We start from the raw sequence: 27,372 nt of genomic DNA on the forward strand, positions 1-27,372 counted from the left end.
AAAGTATATATATATATAAAAATATAAAAAAGATTCATTCTCTTCAGTGGAAAATCTGTCAGAATATAGTGGTGGTTTTTACACTATGTAGTAATAACATTTAGTATTAACACAATCCATTACCCGCAGCCAAGAGTTGGAGAGTAGAGACATCAAACATAATACTCTGGATACTAAAATAGCCAAACTCTAAACTATATAAATATAAATTTAATTTTAGAGGAGTCCCGCTCTCGCCAGGAGAAGAAGAAGAAGATATAACTTCATATCAAGTTTATGTTTATTTCATAGAGAAGCGGTTGAATATTTCATGCTTCATGTGCCCATGAGAATACTGTGTGCTCTTACCTCATATCTCTCGATGGGGGCCTCCTGCTGCTCCTGCTGCTCCCTTATAGTGTGGTACTCCTTCTCAAATTTCTTCAGTTTTTTCTGGCTGATCTGTTGGGCAGTGACAGCAGAAAAAAAAAAAAAATGTTTGGCACTCATCCACTGTGTCACACATGAAGAATTACACTAATAACTGTAATTCTACACATGATGAGAAGTGTAAAGTGTAAACTAGCACAATAGTCTTTGGCTCGTGCACTAAAGGACGGTGCCAGACAAGAGTCTTTCTAATCTTTTGTAAACAAGGACACGAGATTTATAATCTTTGCTGGACGGTGTCGTTCTTTGGTTCAGTCCAGCCTTTGAGTAGGATGTACTGGAACATTATGCAGAGATTATAGGTTTGGTACTGTTAACTTCTGTGTGACGAGCTGGCTTTGCTGGGATATCCTAGTCCACAAGTGTACATGTGTATATGTACTTTAACGGCTGATTGAACATTGTATAATGAGTTGCACACTTTTGTAGTTTTTGTGTTGTGTTACTGTTACTCTGAAGGAACCTGAAATTTAAGCAGTTCACACTCGTCTTGTTTTTCAAGCTCAGTACACAGAGTTCAGGTTCAGCGGTACACCTCTGATTACCCAAAACAGTGTCCCATTTAAACACACACACACACTTACAGTCACATCCATGCCAACAGTTCCAGTTTGCACACACACTGCATTTAGGCAATCCCATCAACAGGCCTTTCACTGGCCGGGCCGCTGCCTTACATTGGGCTTTTTAAAAGAGACAGCTAGCACACAATGAACACTATGTGCCTGGTTTTCAGCATGAAAGAGTGAACCAACACCGTGTACAAGACTTGCTTGTCCATTTTGTGGATTTTAATGCATCCAGTAATGGCTGCAGCATCAGTGCGCTGCTGTGTTTGCGTGCATGCCTGCAGGTGCCTGCAGTATCATACGACAGTGTATCAGATGATCCAGATACTTCCAGTGCTCTTCACCTAATGATGCTGGCAGAACTGGGGCAGCATGGCCCATATGTTGTCCTGCTCTAAGTGTGTCTCTGCGTGTGCGTGTGTGCTCTTGGAGGGTGTTTGGTTACACATTCTGCTCTGTAAATGAGAGACAAACAACATGGAAGAAAAGGTACAAGAGTTCATTCGGGGCAGGAGTTGCCTCATCCATCTCTTCTCTCATTCAGCCTTGACTGACAGCAGGGTCCCCACAAGTTAGTACTTAGAGAGGCAATTAGGAAGACAGAGCAACCATGACTCTCTCAAGCACAATTACATTAAATATTTCTCATCTTGCAAGTCCTGGATCAATTATAAATTACCTGTGCAGTCCCATTAGTATTGCTTTGCTGTTTAAAGTAGACTAACAGCAAAAAGAAGCACACTGAGTAACCACCTGCTCTCTCTCAGGTGATTTGCTGATCATTCTTTGTTCTCCTGCACCAAAACACCTATTAAAAGCTTTCTTCTTGGCTACTGCTCCGTTTCTGCAGCACGAAAAGCAACCGTTTGAAAATCTTACAAAAGTTGAACACAGCAGCAGGAGAACTATGACTGTCTGTAGCTGTTAACTGGATGCAAATACCGACACGCACGTGCTCATATGCGTTAGATAGAAAGCAGAGAGCTAAAGAGAGATGGGAACTCAAACACACCCGTAAACAAAAAAACTGTATTCATGATTTTCATTTAAATCCCCACAGCAATTTGCACATATTAGCTTTAGAAGTCAAAAGGGTGGCAGACAAAAAGACAAAGTAGGTGCAACAATTAAAAGCCAAGGCAACATAAATGACCCCAGGTTCACCCCTGGATTGTCGACTGAATACATTTTGTGACTAGATTGTAGTTTATGACTGTCTTTGTCACATATTTGCTTAGAAAATATTCAAATGATAATGACCTTTGACCACAATTACTAAGTAAAGTAGTTTAAAGAGTCTTTCTCTTAATATTATCCACTAGAACTCCCATAGACACAGAACAAGCTTTTCCTTTCCTCTTCTTAAGATAGGATCACTATAATCCTGAGTCCGCTTTCACGGTTTTATGTTAATTCCACCACGGGGGTGATAAAGCAGGGGAGGAAGGAGTCAACAGTTCAAAGGGTCAAGGACCAGGACGTTCAGCCTTAGCCTCTGGTATATGAATAAAATCTGTGAAAAAGAGACAGGAGGGTAGTTCAAATGTGATAATCTAAAATTTGAAGTCATGTTTAAAACAGCACCACGAGATATCTGGTAAATCTGAGCTAAAATGGGCAATAAAGTTAGAGCCTCTGGCAGCCCAGAAAGATTTGTGCTCTGATCAAAACTGCAGTATCATCAGTCAATGAGGCCACAGCAGTAATCTGGTCAGTTAATCCCCCTACAGTGGCATCCAAGTTTCAGATTATGTTACCTTGACTCAGATTTGATTTCTAGCTCCAACACTGGAGGTACTCACTGAGGTCAATTGGTCAAATGACTTCTTGGAATTATTTTCTCTTGCCAAATAATGTGCTGGAAATAACCTCGGGTCAAAATCCTTCTTTGTAACTACATGAGGGTATTTTATTAAAATGGATACAAAGAACTCGTACAGTTGTCATCTTAATAATTACTTGAAGAATATAGACAAATTGAAAGAAGAGAGATGCCTCACCGGCCCAAACTCATGATCTACGTTCAGAACTAACGCCTTAAAGATGAGCACTGAAGTGCACAGAAAATGCAGTTGTCTTTGATTCAGTTCAACTACTTATTCCTCTGCTGGGGGGGGCACTTTGACGGTCTCACTCTGCCGTCCGCCCGTCTAACCGACAACCAAAAAGCCCAAACCTCCCTCCATGCTTGCTCCTTTGCAGAGTTTGTACTGATAAATATCTCTGCCCAAAGTTACCTTCAAAGTCAGGCCCTCTAAACTAGGCCAGGCTGTTCAAAACAGGTCAGGACACAGGTGTGTGAGTGTGTGTGCATTTAAGAGACAGAGATGGAGAGAGAGGTGTGTGTGTTTAACTCAATTTAAGGCTCAAAAGTGGCCCCTAGTGGAATATAAGAAGCAGTGCTGGAGATGAAGAATTTTATTCTTTCATTCAATCCATGACATTTTAACTCGGTTATCTGAGCAGACACACTGTACTGACTGCTTACTCTGAACTCACCTTCATGCTACAGGCCAGCTCCATCAGTTTCTTTGCATTTTCCTCAGAACGGTACCTCTTCGGAACCGGGACACGAAAGAATTTGAGCGCACCCTCGAAGTCTGTTTGGATCAGATCGTCTTTTGATGTCTGAGGAAAAAAAGGTCGGAAACACAGAGGGCAAACATTTACATAAGATATTGAATGTTTGAGCTTCACTGTGTCGAATGATGTTTTTGCAGTTTGACAATAGAAGGCTGTTTTCACATCCATTGCTGAAAGTGTAAATTTTCTCTGTGCTCACTGACACAGCGCACATACATGACATCTTGTGTAGGCAGACATTTATGTACACCTTCATACATGTGTGGAGGGGATCTTTCAAACAGACTGGATACGATATATGACGGCTTTGTGAGAAACCAGCTCGCCTTCAACAAAAATCATGTGCACTGTTTCACAGTGCACAGAACAGTGGGGTGGCATGTGCCTGCGTCACATGTGCAGACGTGTAAAATCCTTCCATGGTTTGATTTTCTTTTGGTGCTCGCTGTGCGTTTTGGTTCCTACTCAGAGCTGAGGTTGGCAGTGTTGTTGTTATGTGAGTGTGTGTGTGTGTGTGTGTGTGTGTGTGTGTGTGTGCGTGTGTGTGTTCATATTTGCGTGCTAGCTTACCTTCAGAAGTGCCAAGGCTACATTGAAGATCACACTGATGCCCTGAAAATAGACAGAATTTCAGATTCATGTTGTCTGGATGAATTGAGGTACTGTGGGAAGAAATTAACATAAAATGGATTTAAATATGAAAAAATGAATATTTTAATTGTGTTCATGTGTATGTGCACAAACAGCGCACACTGAAGAGCGTTGCTGTGTAACTGACTTACTTGAAAGTATTAAAGCTTCATGGGGAAGGAGCTGATTAAGTACAAATTTGAGGTCTCTCCACAGATGTTAAGGATTTACTGGGCCAACTTAAAGACATCCAGAGACACGGCACTTCTTCACCTTAGTCTGAGGCTGAGTGTGATTTAAAGCAGGCTTTTCTCTCTGCATTTGGATCAGTCCATCATTTCCTAAGTCAAGGAACAGTGTCCCAGTTCCTGCTGCTGTGATGCATCATTACAGCATCACGGTACCATGCATCACCATATTATTCAAGTGACAAATGGGACTTGGTTTCCACCAGATGTAGAGCTTGACATTCAGGTCAAAAAACTATTTTAGTCTCGTCAGACATGAAATCCTTTTCCCCACGCTCCCTGAGTCCTTCAAGTGGATGTTTTTTTTACTGACTTTGGCCTAACAGGCAGCTCCCGGAAGAATGTTCATCGTTCCAAACTTATATAACTTAATACTTCACTTCAAACTTTATTCTTATGTCAACACCTGGGGGCTTTAATTTGTCTTTCAACAAATCAGTCAGCAGAGACATCACATTAGGGCTGTCGATGAATATTCTGAATTCAAATTTTGATTTGAATTGTAAAAAAATGCAGACATTCAACTGTGACAATGAACATTAGACTACGAAAAAAGTAGCACTGCTGCATCAGCTGCACTGAATGCATTGAATGAACGACAGGGGTCACAAAACCAGAGTTTCTGTTGTCCAGTTTTGTTCATATTTGACATGTTTTATGATGATAAAATTACTGTTTCTGTAAATGGAGTCTGGTGGCTTTGGCAGGAGCGATATGTCTAGTTAAACAAAACGACTCTTGATCTGTAAGAACAAGGTCTATCTCTGCAGCGATCCTTTCCATAACGTTCTCAGACACTAATTATAACTGAGCCCGTCAGTGGCAAAAACAAACTTTTTTCAACGGACATACAGTGATGGTTCACAAACATCCTGAAGGATTACAGTTGTCTCCATTGGCAACTTGGACACAAAGACATAGAAAAACAGGGTCCATAATCAGTTAATATTTGTCTGGAAATTCTCCCATTTGTCTGAGACATTGAAGTCTTCCAGAACACGTGGACCAGCACCAACTGTAAACTCCGCACGTCACTTTAACTGATTGAAAATGAAATGTAGGTCAAGCTGAAACGAGCGAATAATTCAACAATGCAGTAAAGGACACTTTTAAAATACCTGCCTATGTTAAAACGACATTCAAGCAGCATGACCCTCAATGTATTTTCCTATGTTCCCTCAATGGCTATAACGAACAAAAATGGATATTTGAATGGTTTGAGCCTATCTTTCATTTTTTTGTGAGCTCAGTTTGGAGTGTCATAGAAAGAGTTCTTCAGAGTACTTCTGTATATTGCATGTACATAAATAGCAAAAATACATGCAATTGCTGAGATGTAATATTAAATCATATCAAATCATGCACGAATTGCACTCAGGCTTTTATCACCTACCTCACACAGTAGCAGGTCAATGATATGGAAGACCATGTAAAGAGGGAACTTGGCTGTGAAGAGGGTGAGGAACCACTGAGAAGCATACATATGAGCCTCCAGACCCACATTCAGGAAATGGGTGTACAGGTCTGGTATGTATTCCTGTTGAAGACAGAGAAAGCAAATGATAGACAGAGGTAAGAAGCTTATAGAGAGAAAAGTAAGTAGCAATAGTCAGTAAATAGATCAGCTGTATGCCACCAGTGGAGACGACCACTGCTATGGTATACGTTCAGAAAAAAAGCTCTCTGGATCTGCACATGCAGCACACATACCTGCATGAGTCTCTCAAGCTGGAAGAACTTGCAATGCAGATCTTCAAAGTTCTGCTTGAAAAGGTCCCTGAGCCCGTAATCAAACATGATCTTGACCAGCACGCTGAAGGCTTGCTCCTCTGGCATCTGAAGGAGGAGACCAAGAGATTTCATAATCATGTCAATATTCTGATGATGCTGCTTTCAGATGAGGCGAATGCGACAAATAATTTACATCACAGCTTTCCAATATAAATATATGCTGGTTAATAAACTACCTGAACTTGTTAAACATATCAGCTTCTAAGAACACACCAACATTGTTTATCCACTAGGTGGCAGTGTTGCTATGTGTCTGAACTGCAGCAGCCGCGCTTCAAGCAGATGAAAATAGACATTATTTATTTAAAAAAATAAAATGTCTGTGTCCCACAGATACCGGCAAACTATTTCAGTGCAGAAACAGTACATCACGCACATCAGATCTACACTGAACATACTATACAAAGCTCCAAGTCATTCAAAGTAAGCCAAGGCCAATCTTCCAGCATTGCAGAATGTCAAAAAGATACCGATGTCAAATGAAAACAAAACAGTCCGTCTCAGCTCTTGAAATTGTTTGAAAAGCAGAGGATTTTTGCTGGACCCCGCTGATATGCGATACTCACGTGCAGCAGCAGCACAGCAGCCAAGAAGGATTGTCCCTGGCAGTAACCAATCTCCTCATCGTAAACAGAGTAAGCCTGAAGGAGACGACAAAGGCGAACAGGCACGCAGTCAGTAAACAAGTTTCACAGTGAATCCGAAAACTGAGGAGGGAAAAGAAAAAATGATAAAACGATTTTTTTGTGGAACAGATCTTAGTCCAAATGTTGCTGTCACCTCGCAACTGAAGTCTGCAGCTGATTCAAAGGGAGATTTTTAAAGCTACATTACACAGTGTTTATGAGTGAGATGAAAGAGATTAACAGCCGATGGGGAACCAAAGTAAAAAAAAATAAAAAAATAAAAAAAAGTTGTGGGCTACTATTTGAACAAAATAAATAAATAAGAATAAAAAAAAATCTGAAGAGTTGGCAAACCAGCCCTGGGTTGTATTTGACAGGTAGTGAGAAAGCTTCAAGCTAAACTGGAAGCTCAACACAGCGTTGGTGTTTACCCACCATCGTATCAGTGAGAGAAAATAACATAAATAAAGAAATATTTTGTTTTTGAACCCACAGCAGACTTGTTTGGCTGCAGAGCACTTGAATTTAGATGCACTTGAAAGAGCAAGATCAAGTCATTTTAATTTGGTTTTTCTTTTTTTTTTAAATCTGAAATTGTTTTTGCTCGTAAGATCGAACGCATGTGACTGTTTTAAGAAGTGCCCTGTTAGTGGTGTCGGATAGCAGAAGGAAGATATAGATGACGGAAAGATCTGGAGAGAGGAATGGAGGAAAATGAAAAAATGACCAAGTGTAGAGAGATGTTGGTACTGAGGAAATGGAGTTGATATGAGAGGAGGGGGAGCGGGGGAGAGAGTTTGGAGAAGGTGGCCTACTGAGCTACAAACACAAATAATGAGTACAAGTCAAACAGACAAAGTGTGGATCAATCCACACACAGAGGAAAGGGAGGGCCCACTGAATTATTCAAACACACCTGAGGAGGTGCTTGTCTGAGAAGAGATGGATGCCCTCACCTGAGTTATACATAATGAATGAAACGAAAATGAAAAAAAAACCCAACAAACTCCAGCCAGGCCATCGATGTGGGATTATGGAGCTATAGGTTGAAATGTGCGCGTCTATCAACTGTACATAGGAATGTTCTTTCTCATGAGGAAGAAAGTGCTGGCACTTCACAATCGATAGGTATTTTGTGACAAGTCGCCAGGTTTGCGTGTGTTTGTTCGATTGGAAACTTAAGTTGCCTTGCTAGACGGGCAGCGAACTCATTGAACCACCCAGACACAGAGCGGCTGCTCGGTTAATTAATGATCAGCTCCCTTCAGGGTTGACAACTCTCACTACTGCTCTACAAACTTTGTCATCGGACCTACTGTAAAGCAAGTCATTTACACACTAATTACACTGTATTATAGGAAAACGTGACCATTTCCCATGCAGATTGCTAATTTTTTTTTCAAGTGGCTCTGGTAATGAAAACCACTGCTACCAAAAAGATTGAATGTTTAGGTCTCAGCAATATAAGGAAGATATCACATCTCCAAAGGCAGTTTTCAAAATACAGTCATCACGAGGTAATAAATGTACATCAGGGCCACAGTGTTTATAATCACAAGTTTCAGTGGAGATGGATGTAAACTGACTCATTTTGCATTTAAATACATTTCTTAATGCAGACAATGTAGAACAGAGAGCAGACCACATGAACGGACAACATGCTGGAAACTTGCATACAGTCAGCTGTTGGTGACTTTGCGCACTGCACTAATCCATTGTTTTTACTTTTGACCGGCCCCATAATGCCCCTTGTTGACTTTGAAAATGTAATTTAAAGATCCTCTTGCGTGTGTGTGTGTGTGTGTGTGTGTGTGTGTGTGTGTATATGTGTGTCCCACCTTGCAGATCTTGTAGAGGGAGTCCTGTCCATCTCCTCCAGTGTCTTTGAAGTAGTCATGAGCTGGGAATGTCCTGTTAATGTCCCTGGTGATGGCACTGTCCTGAGGGGACTCCTAACAATGAGACACAGGCAGACAAAAAGGTCAAAGTGGGTGAAAAGCAGTGAAGATTACATCTCACAGTCCGGGGGATTCACTCACGTATGGATCCACAAGATCTGTTCATCAGTACATGGGGGCCCAACACACTGCTCAGATTTACAGTATGGGGCAGAAAGTGTTATGGTGGCACAGAGAGCTCTCTTCTCCGGTACGTCCTATACATATTTCCCCAACTGTTCACATCTTAATCAATTTAGAACACGACAAGTAATTCTTATGTTGCCAAAGCTTCGATAAATAAACAATAGTTTGGAACAATAATTACACAGCTGTGATAAACTGACAAAAACAACATGAAAAGAGAACTGACCAAATACATCACGTAACACAAACACAGAGAGATTGCTGTTATTTATCATCCTGACTAAGTACTGAGAAAAGCTTGAAACACTGCCCGACGTCTGGCTGATATCAACAAGGAGGTCGTTCATTGAAAAATAACCTGAGACTGAAATACTGTACTGTGTGACACCAGGCTGATAAGATGGTGCTTTGTTTTCATCATCGCACCTTCTATCGTCACCAATCGGGACTGTAACACAGTAAATCAACTCTAAGGGCCTTTTGTCAGGAGAGCAGGGTGGATGGATGAGTAGGACAGAGAGCAGGCCATGTGTAAACAGAAATGTATGCAGCAGACACAAATGTTTCTAAACAGGAAAAGAGCATTCAGCACCATAACTTCAGGGGTCCAGGGTGTTGTTTTGCTGTGCGTGTGTGCTCTGTTCTCCTCCAAAAACTCATGTGATCTCAGAGTCTACAGCGTCCCAGCAGCTGCAGACTGCACTTAGGCACAGAGATGCTTTGAGCTAAATGCTAACGTCAGCATGCTCACAATGACAATGCTAACACGCTGATGCTAAGCAGAGTAATGTCTACCAAGTTCACCATTTTAGTTGAACACAAGCTGGGTAACTGCTAATAAGCTGAGTGGACAAATTAATATTTTGACCTGAAAGTGGCGATGGAAAAAAGTGAAGAGTGATCATCAGTGACATAAAAATTGATCCTGAAGGGGACATGAATCTTATGTTAGGGCATATTTCGGTGCAGACCAAAGGAGTTTACTAGCACGATGAGACAGAAAGACCAACATATCATCAACAGAGCTGAGCCACACACACACACACACACACACACACACACACACACACACACACACACACACACACACACAGATCAGTAACTACTTCACTACACTAGAGTCTAAATTAGCGAATATTAATCACCCCTCATTTCATTATTGATGATTGGTGTATTTGAAACAAGCAGCATCTAAATAAGTAATGTTACCCTAACACACTCTGGCCATTACATGTCAAACCAAACGCAGATTTAGAGCTATCTTCATAGAGAACTTGGATGTGAAGTGGCTCTGATGCTGGGTGATAGAACAGACAAATTAACTTTGTCGACAGAAATCTGTTGTTCCAGTCTTTGTAGCCTGGTGCTTGGACCCTGCTCTCAACCCACCAGTGGATAATGAGACAGGAGCAGCAAGAGTAAAGGAGGGTTTTTATTCAGTCAGCAGTAAGTAACAATAATGGTGCACTAAATTCATGTTAAATGAGAGGATGCATCATTGATTCATGTAAGAGGATGTTTCCACTGCACACTGGGATGTCAGAAAGTATTCCTTGAGTCTTTCGGCATCATGCACCTTGCTCAAAGGAGTTAGGCTTAAGATTAATCCCTGCAGGAGTTTAAGATCCCTACTAGAAAAAAACCACCCAGCAACCCCAGGACAGAGTAGATGTAAAGGAAAGCCATATACCTCAGAAATCCATTAATTTTAATCAACAGCTCTTTTTAAATCTATCTTGTTCTCTCTGTAGCTAATTATACCTTGCAAGTCTTTCTGTTACTGTGCCCATCAGGTCCCCCCCTCTCCTTTTTCCAAGGTTTCTGCTCCAACTTCCACAGAGGAAGAGAGTGAAACAAAAATAATGCAAGTATAAGAAGAAATGCAGGAAGAAAGGGATACTAAAACAAAGTGAGCTAATGGGGATCAGAGACCAACAACAGAGGGCTTTTTTTAAAGTCCATTCCACAACTTCCACCACACCCTGAAAACCCTAGTTACTGTATGTTTGTGTGTGCGTGTGTGCGTGTTTGCACAGCCAAGGTGACTAGATGCTTAGGGACGTTTGAGTAATTTGATTGTTTGAGTTATTTTGGTTAGAGTAGGATCTGTTCCTTGGTTATATGGTTGGTGTTTTATACACACATAGGTAATACACCATTCAATATAGCACGTTAATATATACCATCCACTTATCTGGGATCACTGTGGCTTTGGGATTTGGATATTTGGTCAGGTAATACAAGGCGTTTGAAGACATCGCATCTCATCAGTAATGAAAACAATCTTTAATTGCAGTTGTCTAAATACTGAATATTCTGTTCTTCCTGGTTGGCTACACTTTTCAAGTTCAAGTTCAACCAGGTTGCACTATAGCCACTGAAAATGTGTAACAGGAACTCCAGAAAAACTGTTAATCCACAGCAAAAGTCACTGGTATTGATGAGTTTCAGAGCGCAGGGGTGGAGTTACTGCATCCAGTGTTAAGGGCCCATTACACTGAGTTACAGTCTCTCAGTGAATGATAAGGATCCATGTTTATACAAGCACCACTTAGCCATACTTATCTGAAGTGCTGAGAGCCTGTACAAAGACCTCCGACATAATGGCCAATTAGCTTCCTTTCTGTCTGTCTGTCTATTCCGTTAAAGTGAGGTTTGGAATGAGGGTAGCGTGAGAGGGGAGAGAAAACATATCCAGTGTCTCGTGCTGGTGGACGGAAGTGTGAGAGCGAGTTCAACATCATACAGAGAAAGACGAAGAAGAAGAGGAGAAAAAGAATTCTATGTATAGTGTTTCTCTATATTATTGTATTGCTTAAAGTGATACTTAAACAGTCAACTCATGGAGGCTTTCAAGGCATCTTCGAAGGGTTTGCACCGCTACGCATATTTTTTTAATTTGGTGGAACCAGGCTAGCGACTTCCAGCCTTTATGCTAAGCTATGCTAATCACTCGAGCTCCATACCTACCACATGGACATGAGAGTAGTATCGATATTCTCATCTAACTCTTGGCATGAAAGCGAATAGGCATATTCCCCAAAATGTCAAACTTTTCCTGTAATTATGTGCTCTTGTCAAGTGAACTCTGCTATATGTACAGAATTGCTGTACACATAGTAAATGTAGTATATGTACATGCTTCCTTGCAGTCTGCTGTCAGACGACTACAAGGAAGTCAAACATCTGTAAACTGGACGGGAGTCAAGGAACAAAAACATTTTCATCGAACAGGCATACAGTAAAAACTCTTTACTGGGGGAAAGCCAAAAATGGCAGCGCTACAGTGTTTGTGTGTGTGTATGCATCTGTGTGTGTGTCTAAAGCTAGGAATAAAGTACCGGAGTAAGGCTTCCGTGGGAAGGCTGAGTAGCTCGCGCTCTATTGTTTATGTCCCTGATTTTCTCTGACTCAACACAATAGCTGACATGTCATTCTGTTATTCTTTCTCTGCTCCTAAAGGACCCTGCTGAGATGCCAAGAGAACACGCAGTGATATTTATCAAGCTTGATACACAACCAAGCTCCCAAACCTAAACAACCTGCAGAGCTGTACTTTAATTATTTCACTGGATTCAATCAGAAGAAACTGTGAATGTGACAGTAACTTTATTGCTTTGTAAATAATTAGCAGAGCCTTGGCAGGTGCTTTCATCACACATGCAGAGGTACACAACTGCAATTTGAAATCCTTTTTAATAAAGCAAATACTACTCAAATTCTTCCTTCAGTTGTTCCTTTGCAATAATTTGTATTCGACAGAGCACGTGCTGAAGCTACCCGTCGCGCTGCTTCCTCACCTTACCGTCATCTATCATTAAATCTTAATCGTCTGTCTCGTGCCCTACTTTTTGTGCCATTTGTGCACTGGCGTACTGCTTCAGCACAAGCAGAGCAGGCAAAATATGTATCTGATCAGAACAGAAATGACAGACAGAGGAAGAAGCAATGTAAATCGGAACGACAACACCGCATACTATACGCGCTGCCAGAACTACAATGGCCTGCATTCTCTCATGGTATTATTTTCCAGTTGAGTCCACTGACATTTCCCACTGCAGCTTTGCCTGCATTGCAAATTCGGCAGACCAACTGCTTGCACAAATATGGTGCTGCTGTAGTACAGTCCACTTACAGCATGTTAACGCAGCAGCAATTTTTTTTCATCTGTAATGATCTACACCGAAGCAATCACGACTTGGCAAATGATGGCAAATTCTGTGTGAATATAAGGCTATTATACTTATCAACTACACTTCTTGATCTTCAGCCAGCAGTATTTAGCCGAGCCTCCACCTCACTAAATATAACTGTGCAAAAAGGTCTGTTTTTTCTCGAGAACTTAGGGATATTTGTCACAAATAACAGAGCACACAGCAAACACACACATACACACACTTATCCATACCTGTTTGTAGCAAAGTCATGACTACAAGGACGTTTGACTACACTGAGATAACATTACATTTATTTGCTCAGCACAGATACACAACATTTACATCTTACAATACCATATAGGCTTGTCACCTACAAAGCATCATGTAATGAAGAAAATCACAGACTCACTTTCATGGCAGCAAAATTAAACATGTTTGACCATTTCATTATCCATTCTCCATCTATAAAAGCATACTGTACGGCTTATAAAAAAAAAAACCTTATCACAAACCACAAATTTAACACCTCTGACATATGAAATATGACATTGTTTGTTATGATCTAATACGGTAATGGCCTCATTTTCTCAATCTAAGAATTACAAACACACCATTCTTCGCTCTGAGCAATTTCCAGCGTTCATTGTGGACAAAAACACATGCAGAGTGTCTTTTGGGAGGCTTCCAGACCAAGTTGTTACAGTGGTCAGTCTCGTCTTAATGTGGTAATAATTTGTTCTTCAGAACAGCTGGGTCATGAGTCAGCCATTAGTGGGGGTCTGGTGGGGCCTATTTAGAGCCTTATGAAAACACATTGAAGAAAATCCAATCCAGATTAAAAAACAGATAAGAAAATACCACTGCGTGGGTATGTGTGTGTGTGTGAGTGTGTGTGTGTGTGTGTGTGTGTGTGTGTGTGTGTTAAAGTGCACTATAAGAGTGAGGCTGTACTGCCTGTTCAGGGTACTGCACATTTTTAATGAACTGAGAGAACAGTATGTTCAAGATAAAAGAATTGTGCCTGAAAATGGATTTTACAGATTATTTTAAACAAGGTCCTAATTCCTCCTTATAAATTTCTTTTTTTCATTGTAAATCCAGATACAATTTATGCACTTTTATTTACATTGAGCCGCATGTACTGTGTGCGACTTCATTAGCTACATATGGACTCTGCTTGGTCCCAGGACACACACACACACACACATCTGGACAGTTCCAGACCAGAAAGTGGCGATGCACCCAAAGCTATTAGCATATGATGCCGGAAGAGGAAGATGAAGAAGAAGCAGCAATCCTCTAATGTTTCTGGATAACTTGAAAAGGGTTAAAATTAAATTAAATATAATATAAAGACTCTAGAAACACAATATAGCCTGTAGCTATGGAAGCTACGAACCATTTCAATCTTCCTTCTTTGCACTTATTGCATTATTTACATTTTCATACCTGAAAATCACTTACTGATATATGGTTTCTGTAGAACGCAATCACTCATTATTGTACCCCATCAACAAGTATTTCCCTCTCTCACAACAGAAGGTTGCATTTAACCCATGAATGGCTTCCTAAACCGGCCCCAGCGTGCATATTTCCTCTTGTTCTCTCTAATCCTGCCCAACATGGCACCGAAACTCCACACAGACACCACCAGAGTGTTGTTCCCCTGAGAACATGAGAGCTGATTGTTTTCCCACAGGAAAAAGGGAATGCATGTGTGCCTGAACACTACCGTGTGCATGTTTTGGCATTATAATTTCCCAATACACTTTGCCCTAAATCTTACACATTTCTTATGAATTGTACCATTAACTGCTGTGGGAAATAATATCTTTTTAGTGGTAGTAAAACAAAATGCATCTTCATTAAGACACAGCTGCAATCATTCCAATAAGTAAGCATGCGACTAAACCTACTTTGAGTCCGAAACATTTATCTCTTCACTTCAAGTGAATATACAGAATGTAATTTTACAAAAATAAATTTCTATAGTTTGACAATAAGACATTCAATATGCCGTTTCTGTATCCGTCATTTTTGTACATGCCGTTTCCGAACAAAAGAAGGTACAAATAGGCAATATTACAATATTTGGCAATGCTTCACAGATGACAGCCAAAACATTTAAAGAAAACATGTGATTCTATCTACCATCATTGTACATCACACTCACATATGCTCACAAAATACAGTATACCCGAGGGAAGAGATGTGCAGCTAATAAAGCAACGAAAGGTGATAACTCTGTTAGCACCTTTGCTAGAACACCGTAAACAGTCCACTTCAGCCAATGGTCGCATCCTTACATAGCTAGACACACACACACTCATACACACACAAACAATTACATGCAAAAAAACAAAATTAACAGTTTTGAGTCATGTGTTTGCTCCTGGTTCAGTTTTACAGAAGAGAGGAACAAAGATTGCAAATGAAGAATTTTTTGAGTATGTGAATTAACAATCACGTTTTTTTAAACACTTTACACAACAAACAGGGTTCAGGTTACTCCATACTGAACGTGGAATCGAGGCTGGCTTATGTGCATTTTCATCTTTGCACATGCGAACAATTTCCAGTCTGTGTTGTTCCCTCTAAAAACAATGGCACCTCTATAAATTGAGCCCTCCCTAAATGTAAGAGAAAAATACTTCCCCAGCAGTTAATTTTCGTTTTCATATCAAGGCAACAATATATCACTATATACTGAGAAACAGTCATATTCATGCACATAAGGCATCACTGAGCCAACACAGTGCAGTGGACTTATACAAACTTGTGTAAAACCCACTCATTTCACTAAATCGTCATATATTAGATATTTAGAAAAAAATATAATCCAAGAATATATGATGAACTGTCTTTGGTAGATTAGATAAAGTATAAAGCTAGATTATCTGCACCTAAATAAACTGTGAAACAAGTCTTCATGGTTCAAAATACAGATCATTATTCACAACTTTGAAGTTTATGACACCGTATATACACTTTGATTCATTTCGGCTTATTATTGGTCTTGATTATTTTGTGTTAAATATCAAGTTAAGAGTGAAAAGAACCCACAAAACTACACATGGGGACAAGATGACGGAAACAGACTACAACACATGCATGCACATAGGCGCACGCATACACACACACACACGCAACTGCAGGGAGTTGAGAGGTCAGTCCCTCTTCACGGTGCCATGCAGAGGTTAGCCTGCTGGCAGAGTGAATGGGCGATTTGTCTGTTCTGTTTACATTTGAACCTCCTCTGTTGGTGTGCATTTATCTGTGTGTGCATGCACTCGTCCCCAAATGCAGGCAGTAACGCAGTCAAAGTACGGCATACACTGAGGTTTGAAACCATGTAATTATTTGCAATATCATGTAAATGTGAAATTTTCCACAATTACGCATTTACAACTTCTGATTAGACTATTCCTCTCAGCCAATCCCAAAGACCACAGCTTGAGGGTCAGCCACCTAAATGCTTAACGTTTTTACCTTCCATCAAAATCAGCTCAACGATGTACCAACAATCAGTGTACAAGTGTAAAGATACATTGCTTGGTCTTGCTTTGCCTTGGACACACTTAAAAAATAACTTTAGCTACATAATTACAACAACAAAGATAGATAGAAAAAAAAATCATGACAGAGAAATTCACTGTAAATTATGTTGGCTTTTTGTCACGTTCACAGTTGGTGTGTGAACCCATAACGTCCTTTCAGTGATAATGTGATTTGTACAACAAGAATAAATAATGTAAAATTTCAAAGTTTATGAATGATGTCTTGATGCTGACAAATCATAATCAGTGCAGTCAGTGCAAACAAACTATACAACGAGTGCTGGGTTCAGATCTTCATCATTTCTTTCTTCTTTTTGACTTGCTCAATCAATCAGTCAACAACAAGAGACACAACAAATACACAAACACTGATGCATCACTTTTAGTATTCAAATACTGAGGGGGTAAGAGCTCGTAAGAACATGTTTAAAGAGCTTTCTATGGGCAGTTCATCTCAGCATTACATTACTAAAACACAGCAGTCAACTATTCTGTCTGAATCCATTTCTTCATTTTTGCATCTGTGCTGACAATCTGGCAACAAGGGTCATGTTGTTTCACATACAGATTTTCAGAACACTCTTCTTGGAAAGTTGTGTAATTTTGGCAAAATAAGTTAAAGATAAAAGAAAACAGACAAATCAGATGTTCTTAAACCTCAAAAGAGTCACTTCTCCAGAGATTTTCAGACACCTTCTACTTTCTCTCCAATCTATCACCTGTATCCATACATAGCACAGCATGCTGGGTTTCCTTGACCATTTTAAAAACACCTTCGTGGCTATTTAGGCCTTTTCTCCTTCAGCGCTTTGCTCTTGACTCCCTTTCTCTGTCTTTGCCAGCTGTGGCATGCGCAGAGAGGACATCTGTGTAACCTCCAAACACAACAGAGACAGCAGTGGCAGATCAACGCCTCCTTCTCTCTCTTTTTACAGCATATTTTAGCTCAAAAGGAGACATTTTACAGCAATCATATCAGGCATCTTTTAAAAGTTCAAATGCCATTTTCACACAAGAGCTTCCTCTGTGTGTGCCTTAGACATGACATGTCGTGCCAATTCCTATTTCCCCATGACCATATCCATACCCCAGTCCAACAGATCCTTTTTCAAGAGAACCAATGAAAGCCTTTTTGGTGTTCCTAACCCCAAAGCCACTGCCACTGCGCTGTAAACAGAAGGAGCAGAGGCGTTTGAGGCCCTTCCTGAAGGCAGAGTTGGAGAGGCTGTAGATGAGACAGTTACAGAAGCTGTTGCTGATGGCCAGCCATGTGGTTAGGAATGAGGCTGCAGGGTGGTGATAGATCCCACCACTCTCCAACAGAAAGTAGAGGATGTATGGCAACCAGAGGATATAGAACACGCTTGTAATGCGGAACAGGACCATGGCGTATCGCTTGTCTGGGTATGACGATGTGGGTTGCTGATACTGCGGTTGGGATTTTTGTGATTGAGTCAGGTGGGGAATCTGCCCTTGCTCTACTGCACTGTTGTCCTTGACCACCGATCCCACTGTCAGTCCTGGACCCTGCAGCTGTTGGGGTCGGTATCGAGCGTGGCGCTCGCTGATTTCCCGTGTGTGCTGCCGGCAGATCTTGAAGATGTTGGCATAGGTGAAGCAGACAGTCAGAGCAGCTGGGGCGTAGAGCAGCGCAACTATAAAGGTTGTGAAAGCGGGACGAGTCCTCCACTCGACGGCGCACCACTCCACCACATCGCCATGGTAACCGGGTTTCCCCCACCCGAGAAAAGATGGGAGGAACACCAGAGCTGAGTACAACCATATCAGAAGGATGCAGCAGCGCACTCGACAAGGTGTTACCAGGGATGCGTAAGTAAGAGGTCGAGTGATGGCAATGTAGCGGTCGACACTCACACACGCCAACGACACCATTGAAACGGATTTCAAAACAGACACCATGTACCCGAACACCTGGCAGGTGAGTTTGGGGTTGAGGCCTTGGAGGTGATGGAGCAGCGACAAAGAGGGGAACAGGCAGCTGACCCCCACCAACAGATCAGCGTATGCCATAGTCTGGATGAAAGCACTGGTGGTGTGCTGGCTAAGTAAGGGGGCACAGTGAAACACAAAAATCACCACCAGGTTACCGGAAATAATGAGAACAGTGAGGAGAAGTATGATAGAGACTTCTAGGAGGCAGGTGGTGAAAATTTGGGAATAACCTATCTCAAGCAGGCAGAAGGGAGCAGATAGGTTGGACAGGTCAGCAGAGCTCTGGTTCAGTGGATCCAGGGAGGAATTCATCATCTTGGGCAAGAGGATGTGTCTGTGGGGCCCTCCAAGGTTACGATGAACCAAAGAACCCACTATTTTGACAGGTAGCTGGCTGGTTCTGAAAGTAGCTGGATGGTTTCAGTCCAAACAAAAAGCTCCATGCTGTGGTTCCATGATGATGCTGCCGCCATCTGCCATTTCAAATACAGGAGAGATGGAAAGCACAGCGAGGAAGCGCCCCAGGTTCCTTCTCAGTGCAGGCAGTTGTGGTTTTACACAAAGATATAAAACCACCGGGGTAAACACAGATTAACACACAAAAAGGAAATGTGTGTATTCCTTATCTTCTTCTGTTTCCCAGTAAAGTGAACTTCCCAGCTGAAGGCACAAAAAAGAAAAAGAAATGTAGAGCAATGTGACTTTGTTTGAAGGAATTCCAGTCCAATCTATGCTTGAAATGCCTCCGCTCCCTATAAAGTCAGAGATGTCTTCAACATCTGCTACAGCTGCAGAAAGCTCTCTCTTATCTGTCTGCAGTCCACAGTCACAGACAATGAAAAGACATTATTGTGTAATGTGCTGCGTGCATAAATTGAGGGAAGGAGACATTAAGGTAAAAATATCTCCTTTTTCTTCTGTCCTCCTGCTTTTTTCTTTCCTGTTTCTTCTTTTTTCCTTTTTTCTTGCCTCTCCTTCACCACTCTTCCATGTCCACTTGCTCTTGCCTCAGCTTCTGTCTGGTCCTTCGCAGTAAGATCACAGCAGACTGCCGTGAGCTGAGAGGATGAAGGCAGTGCGCAGGGTGACTGATAATTAAAACATGCACGCACGCACAGAACACACCTCAGCTGTAATTTCTATCCAAAGGTAGCAGCAACTATGTCTGGAGTGGAAATGAGGTAGGCAGGCATACCGATGCTGGGAGAACCTCCCGTGTTCATTTATCCTCCTTTGCTGTCTCTCTCTCTCACTCTGTCTTGCTCCCTCTGCCTCTCCCTCTACAGAAACAGTGGCACTGAAGCCCCTCCCCTTCCCAGTGGCTCCAACCAATGATCAACTGCAAGGGCACGAGGCTGGCTCCTTTGCCCCCCCCCCCACCCCCACCCCCCACCTCCTCTTTTTTTGGGCCAGTGTTTCTCATAATCAACTTGAGATTCAAAGACTGTTTCACACTGTTAAAATTAGTAACATTCAGTGTTGACCCAGCTCTGGTAAAATACTTTTGACTGTTAACATCTCTGCAGCCTCTCACCTTGTTCCCAAAAGAGAACATTCTGAGCTTTAAGAATCTGGACATTGTCGTTCCACAGCACAGAGAACTTATTGTTTGTAATGAAACAATGACTGCATGCCTGGGTGCAGTTTACAGGAAATATTCCTATTATTAATCAGTACAGCTACAGGTCCCCCTATAGCATTGTGCATCCCAGCATGTTGAAAGTATCATGCAGTACCATGTGCTTAATGTTGTGCAAAGCTTAAATGAGCTGTAAGATGTGTGGATTTAAAAACCGTTTTTTAAAATACAGAGACAAATTCATTTCTAGCAAAAGGACCCATTATGTTGGATGTGTTCCATGTTTTGTACTTGCAGACTTGCATGAGGAAACCACTTTTTCTCTCAGTAGTCTATAGTCTACTCACAATAAACTGCAGTGACATAAAGGCTTATGAGACTGACACATGAAAGCACATTGCAAATAATTTCATTTGCATTCACAGCTGTGTGTAATTAGCAGCTGATTCACTAACATAGCAAGTAATTGTGCAATTAGCAACTGGGTCTGCCTTCTAGGTGCAAACTGCATGTGAAGGAGAGCTTGAGAGGTGCAATTCAATAGTGGAAGTTCAGCAAGTTAAGGTGAGAAATACAAATTTAGTAATGCTAAAATATGCGTTTCCAAGGGCCACTTTATCTCTAATTGACAAAATCATTCTTTTGCATTTATAGAAATGTCTGTAAAAATAACACAGCAGAGAGACGTCCTGAAAGAAAAGAAAATGAAATAAAAGAAAAAGACACTAATTAGATTGCTAAAAAAAATGCACCTCTGCAATGTAAATATGCTATTACCATAGTGCATTACTCTGGATGAGATTTAATGAACTCAGAGCCTCAGCAACAATATCAACAACAAAAACAACAACAACAACATAAAGGGTTAATGATTAATACTGTGAAGCAGTGCATCTTATTTGCTCTCTTTCTATTACATTTAACAGCTGTAATGACCTGAAACCAACCTGTAAGAATAAACATAAATCCTATGACTAGGTTTAACTGTGATATTCTTTTGTAATAAATAAATGGATGCTTAAGGCCTTTGTACTAAAACTTGTGCGTGACGGCTGGAGTATCATGTGAAAATCTCATGATCGAAAAAACATTATAGAAAAACAATTTCCTAACTTCAAATCACTGCAGGAAAGTCCTGGTGCCAACGGTAACAATAATAATAATACTATTCACTTAACATGAATACGTTTGTGAAATAATGTCACATTCAAATCTTCACACAGGCTCCCACACTCAGTACCAGTGCCTTTTACAATATAAACCTTGTACAACAATGGTACTTATGTAAGGTATAATTACAAACAAATGGCCTACACTCCTCTGGGGACTTTTCAAATATAAAAGTGTTCTTTGCTTTGCTTGAACTTAACAATCTTTTGTGTGCATGAGTACGTGAAAGACCAAGAGAGAGTGACTACTCCTAACTACTAAGAGTGTGGACATGTAAAAATCTGCAGCACGACGTGACAAGTCTTTAATTTCTTGTAAAAATGTTCTTAGTAGTCGTAAAAGAGATGTGCTAACCTGGAACTATAGCGCAAGCAAGAAGGGCTGTACCAAACAGTTCATAATCCTAACATGGAAATTCAAAATCAGCCAGCTACGCTCATATTACTGCCTTTAAATTATTTGTAGAATTAGATTCCAGCGGTGGCTGCATAGGATTGTTTCTGACAGGTGTGATCTAAGTAGCAATAGCAAAAGAGTGTTGTAAAGTCTGAAAATCAAAACTTATTTAAAAAAGATAAATGTGATCATTTCCACCGGAGTCAAAAACAACTTGCTCTGTCGTCTCATCTGTATGCTGATGACACCCACCCGTATTTTTTTTCTCTTAAACCTGAGGAGCCTCGTAAACTGTTAAACTACAATTAGGAACTTAATGGCAAATTAGATTCTGCAGTTAAATGTAGATAAAAATGAAGCCTTGATTATTGCTTCTGACAACCTTCAATCAGCAATCAGGCTGAAACTTGGTGACTTATCTTCGTCTTCGTCTAGTCTAATCTTTAATGCTCACATTAAGAGGCTGACTCAATCATGCTTTTCACCCATGAAACACAGCCAAACTTTGGTCTGTTGTGAATGAAATGGAGATGCTAATACATGCTTTTATCTCATCATGTTTGGATTTAGCTTGAGTCTTATGTCTGTTCCCTTTGTACATTTTGTCTGGTGTTTTATCTGTTCTATCTATTTGGTTCTACTTAATTTTGCTAAATGTATTTGATTGTGGAGCACTTTCTGACTGATGTTTGTGAAAGATGCTACATAAATAAACTTTGCCTGCTTGCTTGCTCTCCCGCGTGTTGCACACAAAGGGAGGCACGCATCTGTATTCATGGGACGGCCTAGCAGCTCTCTAACAGCACCATAAATTTCATTTCTACAACCACAATAGCAAAAAACTCTGGTGGTTCCAACACTATCATAGAAAATAACTTCAAGTCGTCCCAAAAAAAGGATCACATCATGTATCTGCATTTGTTTGGCGCTCAGTGCTCCATCAAGACGTCCCCACTTTCATATCAACAACAACTGTCGAGAGAAGATATCACCACTTTGGAGGCATCTTATTTTATGCCTTTATTAGGCTATAGGCTTTATATGGTTGCCTACATGCATTTATGTTGATGACACCGATGAGTTATAGTCATTAAAGAAAGGTGCTTTAATAAAAAAGGCTCACTAATCTAATCTGATTAATCACTTTAATCAAACCGAGGATTTTGTTTGATGTTTTTTTAAGGATGATAACATCATGATGACAGACACCAGAAACTTTGAGTATAAAGAAATGAGATTCAGTTCAGCCCTACAAGCAAGATTCAAACATTTCCATACTGTATATATACATTTCATGTCGCAGAACGTTTGCTTTTGAACACAACTTTGCCCATGTATGTGTGTGTGTGTGTTCATGGGCTTCCGGCCTGTGAGCCCTAAACAGATATACACCTGCTCCTGATTGTGCATGCATCAGCAGATGATGTGCCTCCACTTAGCATGAGAGTTGCTTTGACAGAGTCAGCTATACCCAGGTAGCATGACCTTACCAGACATTTTTTAATCTCCCTTGTGGCGACATCAACAGCCACCTTTTTATTGCAAGGCTCTGAAGGACTGGTTAGGACTCAGTTGCACGCTTTTTTATCCCATTTTTATTAAACAGGTTACCTCCTGCAAGTCCCCTTTGGCACTGCTGTAAAGAGCCTGCTGAATCTGTGCTAATTACCAACTGAGTTATTTTTAGCTCGTATGATGTGATGATTACATTTAATTACTCAGAAGCCTGTACTAAAATTAGAAACTTCAGTAGGTTGTAATCACTGTCAGGTTTAGTGCCGCATGGTCTACATCTTCATCCTAATGACTTTCTGAAGACTGCAGAGTTTGTCTCGTGCAAGGCAATTTGGTGTAGCGTGATGGAGACCCAAACATACCCACACAGCCACACACACACCAGCCTGCACCTTTCTCCCCCGCAATCCAGACACACTCCCATGCTTTCACGCACCTCCTCTGCCCACCACACGAGGAGCTAAAAATAGATGACAGTACGACGAAAGGGGTTGGAGGAAGGAGAGGAATAGGAGAAAAGGATGAGGGAGTCAAAGGAAGCAGAGCTCATCTAAGATGAGAGTAGGGAGAAGTCGAGGAAGAGAAAGAAATGCAATATAGCAACAAAACAGCAGATGAAAAAGGAGATGTGAGAACAGGGAAGAAGGAAGAGCGTGATATACTGTCTGTCACCGGGCTGCCAAGCTGAGCACAAGTTAGTCCTGTTAGCTTAACTTATGCTGCGTCACAGTTTGCCAACCTCTGAACTGGACGGGTGTTCAGAAGCTGACATGCACTTGGCAACAACACAATGGACCTAAACCCCTGTAAAGATTTCAAGGACAGAAAGAAGCTGATGATGACCATTATTAGTGATCAAAAGCTTAAGCTCATGTCAAATCACATCATTGGTTAACAGCAGTAGTTATTGGTAGGGTGGAATAGAATTAATGTTTACTATCACTGATGACTTGTCACATGAGCAAATGTTTTTGCCATGAACAAATTCATCACCAAAAATTGAATACTTTGTTGACAAGCTAAGCTAATCATCATTAAAAAAATAAGATAGCTAACTTGTGACTGCCTTACTGGCTGACTTCCACCTGATTATTATTAATACCCACCACACACCACCACTCAGCTGGTGGCTCATAATCCTGATAATTCTCTTCTGTATTTATATAAACAAAAATGAGCAGTCACACTGTGCCAACTTCTGTGTCAGCGTGATACAATAAAAACATAAAAAAAAACTGGCCGGATGATGTCCTGTCTGACGTTTTTCTTAATCAGGCAAGTGCTTTGTAGGAACACAGATGAAAAGAATCTCCAACAACTGGACAACTAATACACTATCATCTATATCTGAAAATTTGTTGCTGTTATCTCCGCCGGACGAGCCTGGAGGTAGTACATCACCATTAGGCAGGAGGGTAAGAGTAGCTAATACAGACAAACACAAACACATTACTATAGAAAGACAACGCAAGATTCCATGGAAATTTAAGCCCATTCGCATTCAACTGTGACAATTAGACTAAAATTCTTTCATCTGACTGTCTGAACCTTCAGGCATTCACAGTCTATTTTTTAACTTGAGAAACTGACTTCAAAGTAAAGTACTTCCCTCTCTACCCAGCAGAAGTCTGAGCAGCAATGCACTCCTAAACCTATGGGACGAAGAGACAGCAGGCATACATACAGGCCAACAAGACAGCAAGAGAGGAGCGAGAAAGAGGCAAGGAGAGAGTGTGACAAAACACAAATGAGCAGGCAGACAGAGAGAGAGAGAGGCAGGAAGACACACAAGGTGACAGGAGCACAAACAGGTCTAGGTAGAAGACAGACTCAGGCACACAAATACAAATGATTACAGAGACAGACAGGTAGACAGAGAGGCAGGCAGACAGGTCATTATGTGGGTCAGACAAAGACAGGCAGGCAGGCAGACAGATAGTTACAAGCGCTTGTTTTTGCTCTCTACAGGAGGCTGGTGCAGCAGGTCTGGGGACACATCCATATGTGTGTGTGTGTGTGTGTGTGTGTGTGTGTGTGTGTGTGTGTGTGTGCATGCGCGCTCATATACACATCTTAGGAGGCATTTCTGACATTCTGTCCCCTACATGGAGGTTGAAACATCTTTGAATATCTTGCACAGTATTATGCAACATGACCATCAACCACACACACACAAGTCAGCTAGAACCTCAAAAATCACTACAGGTCGAATCAACCGCTCTCTGAAACAGTGTCGACAAAACTCTGCCATGCAACGTACAGATGTAGCCAATAAAGAGGTAATTCAGCGTCACTGTGAATACTGTCAACAGTTTACTGTACTTACAGAGAGTAAAAGTAAATGTGCCCACGCTGTGGATGGTCACACATTTTTATAACATAGTCGACTTGGCGATGAGAAAACATGATTCAGGGGAAAAAGGAAAAATTATAATGATATAATTTTATATATGCTGTTACGTTTTACTACTTCTTTCCCTGTCAGTCCCTGTCACACCTACGACAACATGATACAGGTTATGAATCAGATTATAGGTAGACAACAACGTGGTGAGTGTTATGCCATAATATGGTCACAGTGTTACTGCCCCCACAGGACAATAACAAGGTACTGCCTGCCAATATGTCACACTGTCTCCTGTAACATCCTCCTGATTAAAATTAACTGGCACTGGATCAGTGCGCTGCCGAAACCCATATTTGTTTGCCAGGCTTTCCAACTCTGTCAGTGACTGGCTTCCACTCACTATAATCTATGGAGGTAACGCAAAATGTTGGCCGTGGCAACAGCAGCCTAATGAATTTATTCGTTACTGGTGGAGTGTTAATTAGTCAGTATTCAAAGTTAGACTGGTACTTTCAGTACTTGGCAGCAGGGACCCTCATATCGGGTAATTCATTAGGGCTTCATGGGGGAAGAAAAGGTTAGATGTCAGAGAACTACAGCCCTGTTTCCACTTCCATCAATGCCCTGCATTGTGGATGAACACCAAGTTCACAGGGTTAAGGTACAAAAGAGGGCACTAGCTAGAACACGATGTGCATACAGCCCAATGCAGCACAAAGAGATGCATGCAAACACAGGCTGAATACAGAAAGCACACAAAACAAATTCAGAGCTGGCACATGAGTATGGTATGTACAAATTCTAAAACAGGAACTGAAAAGGGAAAGAAGGAATTGGTACATGAGAAGATCAGTTTTAATTAGTACCAGTAACAATACCAACATCAATGTGAATGAAAATTCTTTCTTAATTAATATGTATAAAATGCAGAGAACCCTTATGCAATACATTTCAATACCCTTTTCCACATTTTAGACCCATTCTATTAACAAGACCTTTGGTGTCTCAATGCTACCTTGATTTAAAAAAAAATAACATGCAATACAACTTACTCTATGCACCTCTTGTTGTGTTCAATAAGATAATCATTGTCTTTCTGTCCTTTAACTGCTCTTGGCTACCTTGTCCAGTCTTGCTCTAGGAGACTAAATAAAAAACGTAAATCGTCTGTCGGAGTCAGATATAGCTGCACGTGTTCTCCACACTTTTCTCCGTGTGTTTGTTGGCTGACTTACAAACCTGGAATGCTTTAGTGCTTCTGCAATGAATTCCTATCCAACTTTCTGGCCAATGGCTATCAATACGGTGATCCACTGTTATTGTTGTCTGAGTGAAAGTTGAGATTCCAGCCATACCATTCATTTTAGCAGAAACGGTGTAAAACTTCTATCATCACATGCCAGAGATGTAAGGCAAAATAAAGGAAACATGCAAAGGCAGAGATAGGAAAAGAGCAAAAGAGAAAGGGACGGTGAAGAAAATGAGAGAGGGAGAGGAGAGCAGAGGGGAGGAAAGGGCAAGACCAACATCTTGTCACCACCTGGGACCCAGCTTGCTGCCCGGGGAGTTTGCCTTTACATAAGAACAGTGGACAGAGCTGCAGCCGAGGGGAAAAAAAATGACATAGACTAATTCACCGTTCTCAGCGCACAGGGGGTTTAACCATCTACAGCAGGGCTGAGCCAGCTCTGCTCCTCACACACACGGCCACACAGGCAGACCAACAAATACACACTGT

General features: G+C 41.1%; 2 protein-coding genes across 3 annotated transcripts in view; both read right to left on the minus strand.

Annotated features, from left to right (window-relative positions):
- rabgap1 (RAB GTPase activating protein 1) overlaps window positions 1-27,372 on the minus strand; it is a 71,775-nt gene that overhangs the window by 15,814 nt on the left and 28,589 nt on the right. For both annotated transcript variants that reach the window (XM_076757314.1, XM_076757316.1), the window contains 7 exons: window positions 8,715-8,828; window positions 6,817-6,891; window positions 6,170-6,295; window positions 5,853-5,996; window positions 4,152-4,193; window positions 3,498-3,626; window positions 349-441 (listed from right to left, as the gene is read on the minus strand). In XM_076757314.1, coding sequence (XP_076613429.1) covers window positions 349-441; window positions 3,498-3,626; window positions 4,152-4,193; window positions 5,853-5,996; window positions 6,170-6,295; window positions 6,817-6,891; window positions 8,715-8,828 — 723 coding nt within the window. The remainder of the gene's footprint in view (window positions 1-348; window positions 442-3,497; window positions 3,627-4,151; window positions 4,194-5,852; window positions 5,997-6,169; window positions 6,296-6,816; window positions 6,892-8,714; window positions 8,829-27,372) is intronic.
- On the minus strand, window positions 14,564-19,950 carry LOC143338466 (putative G-protein coupled receptor 21). The gene has a single exon (XM_076758875.1). It carries the CDS (start codon window positions 18,940-18,942, stop codon window positions 17,710-17,712), a length of 1,233 nt encoding a protein of 410 aa, XP_076614990.1. The 5' UTR covers window positions 18,943-19,950; the 3' UTR covers window positions 14,564-17,709.

Source organism: Chaetodon auriga, chromosome 19 (genome assembly GCF_051107435.1).
Source record: "Chaetodon auriga isolate fChaAug3 chromosome 19, fChaAug3.hap1, whole genome shotgun sequence".
NCBI lineage: Eukaryota > Metazoa > Chordata > Actinopteri > Chaetodontiformes > Chaetodontidae > Chaetodon > Chaetodon auriga.

What these genes read in the sequence shown, in the direction of transcription:
- LOC143338466 (XM_076758875.1), bottom strand. Translation starts at nt 18,942, where the DNA reads ATGATGAATTCCTCCCTGGATCCACTGAACCAGAGCTCTGCTGACCTG.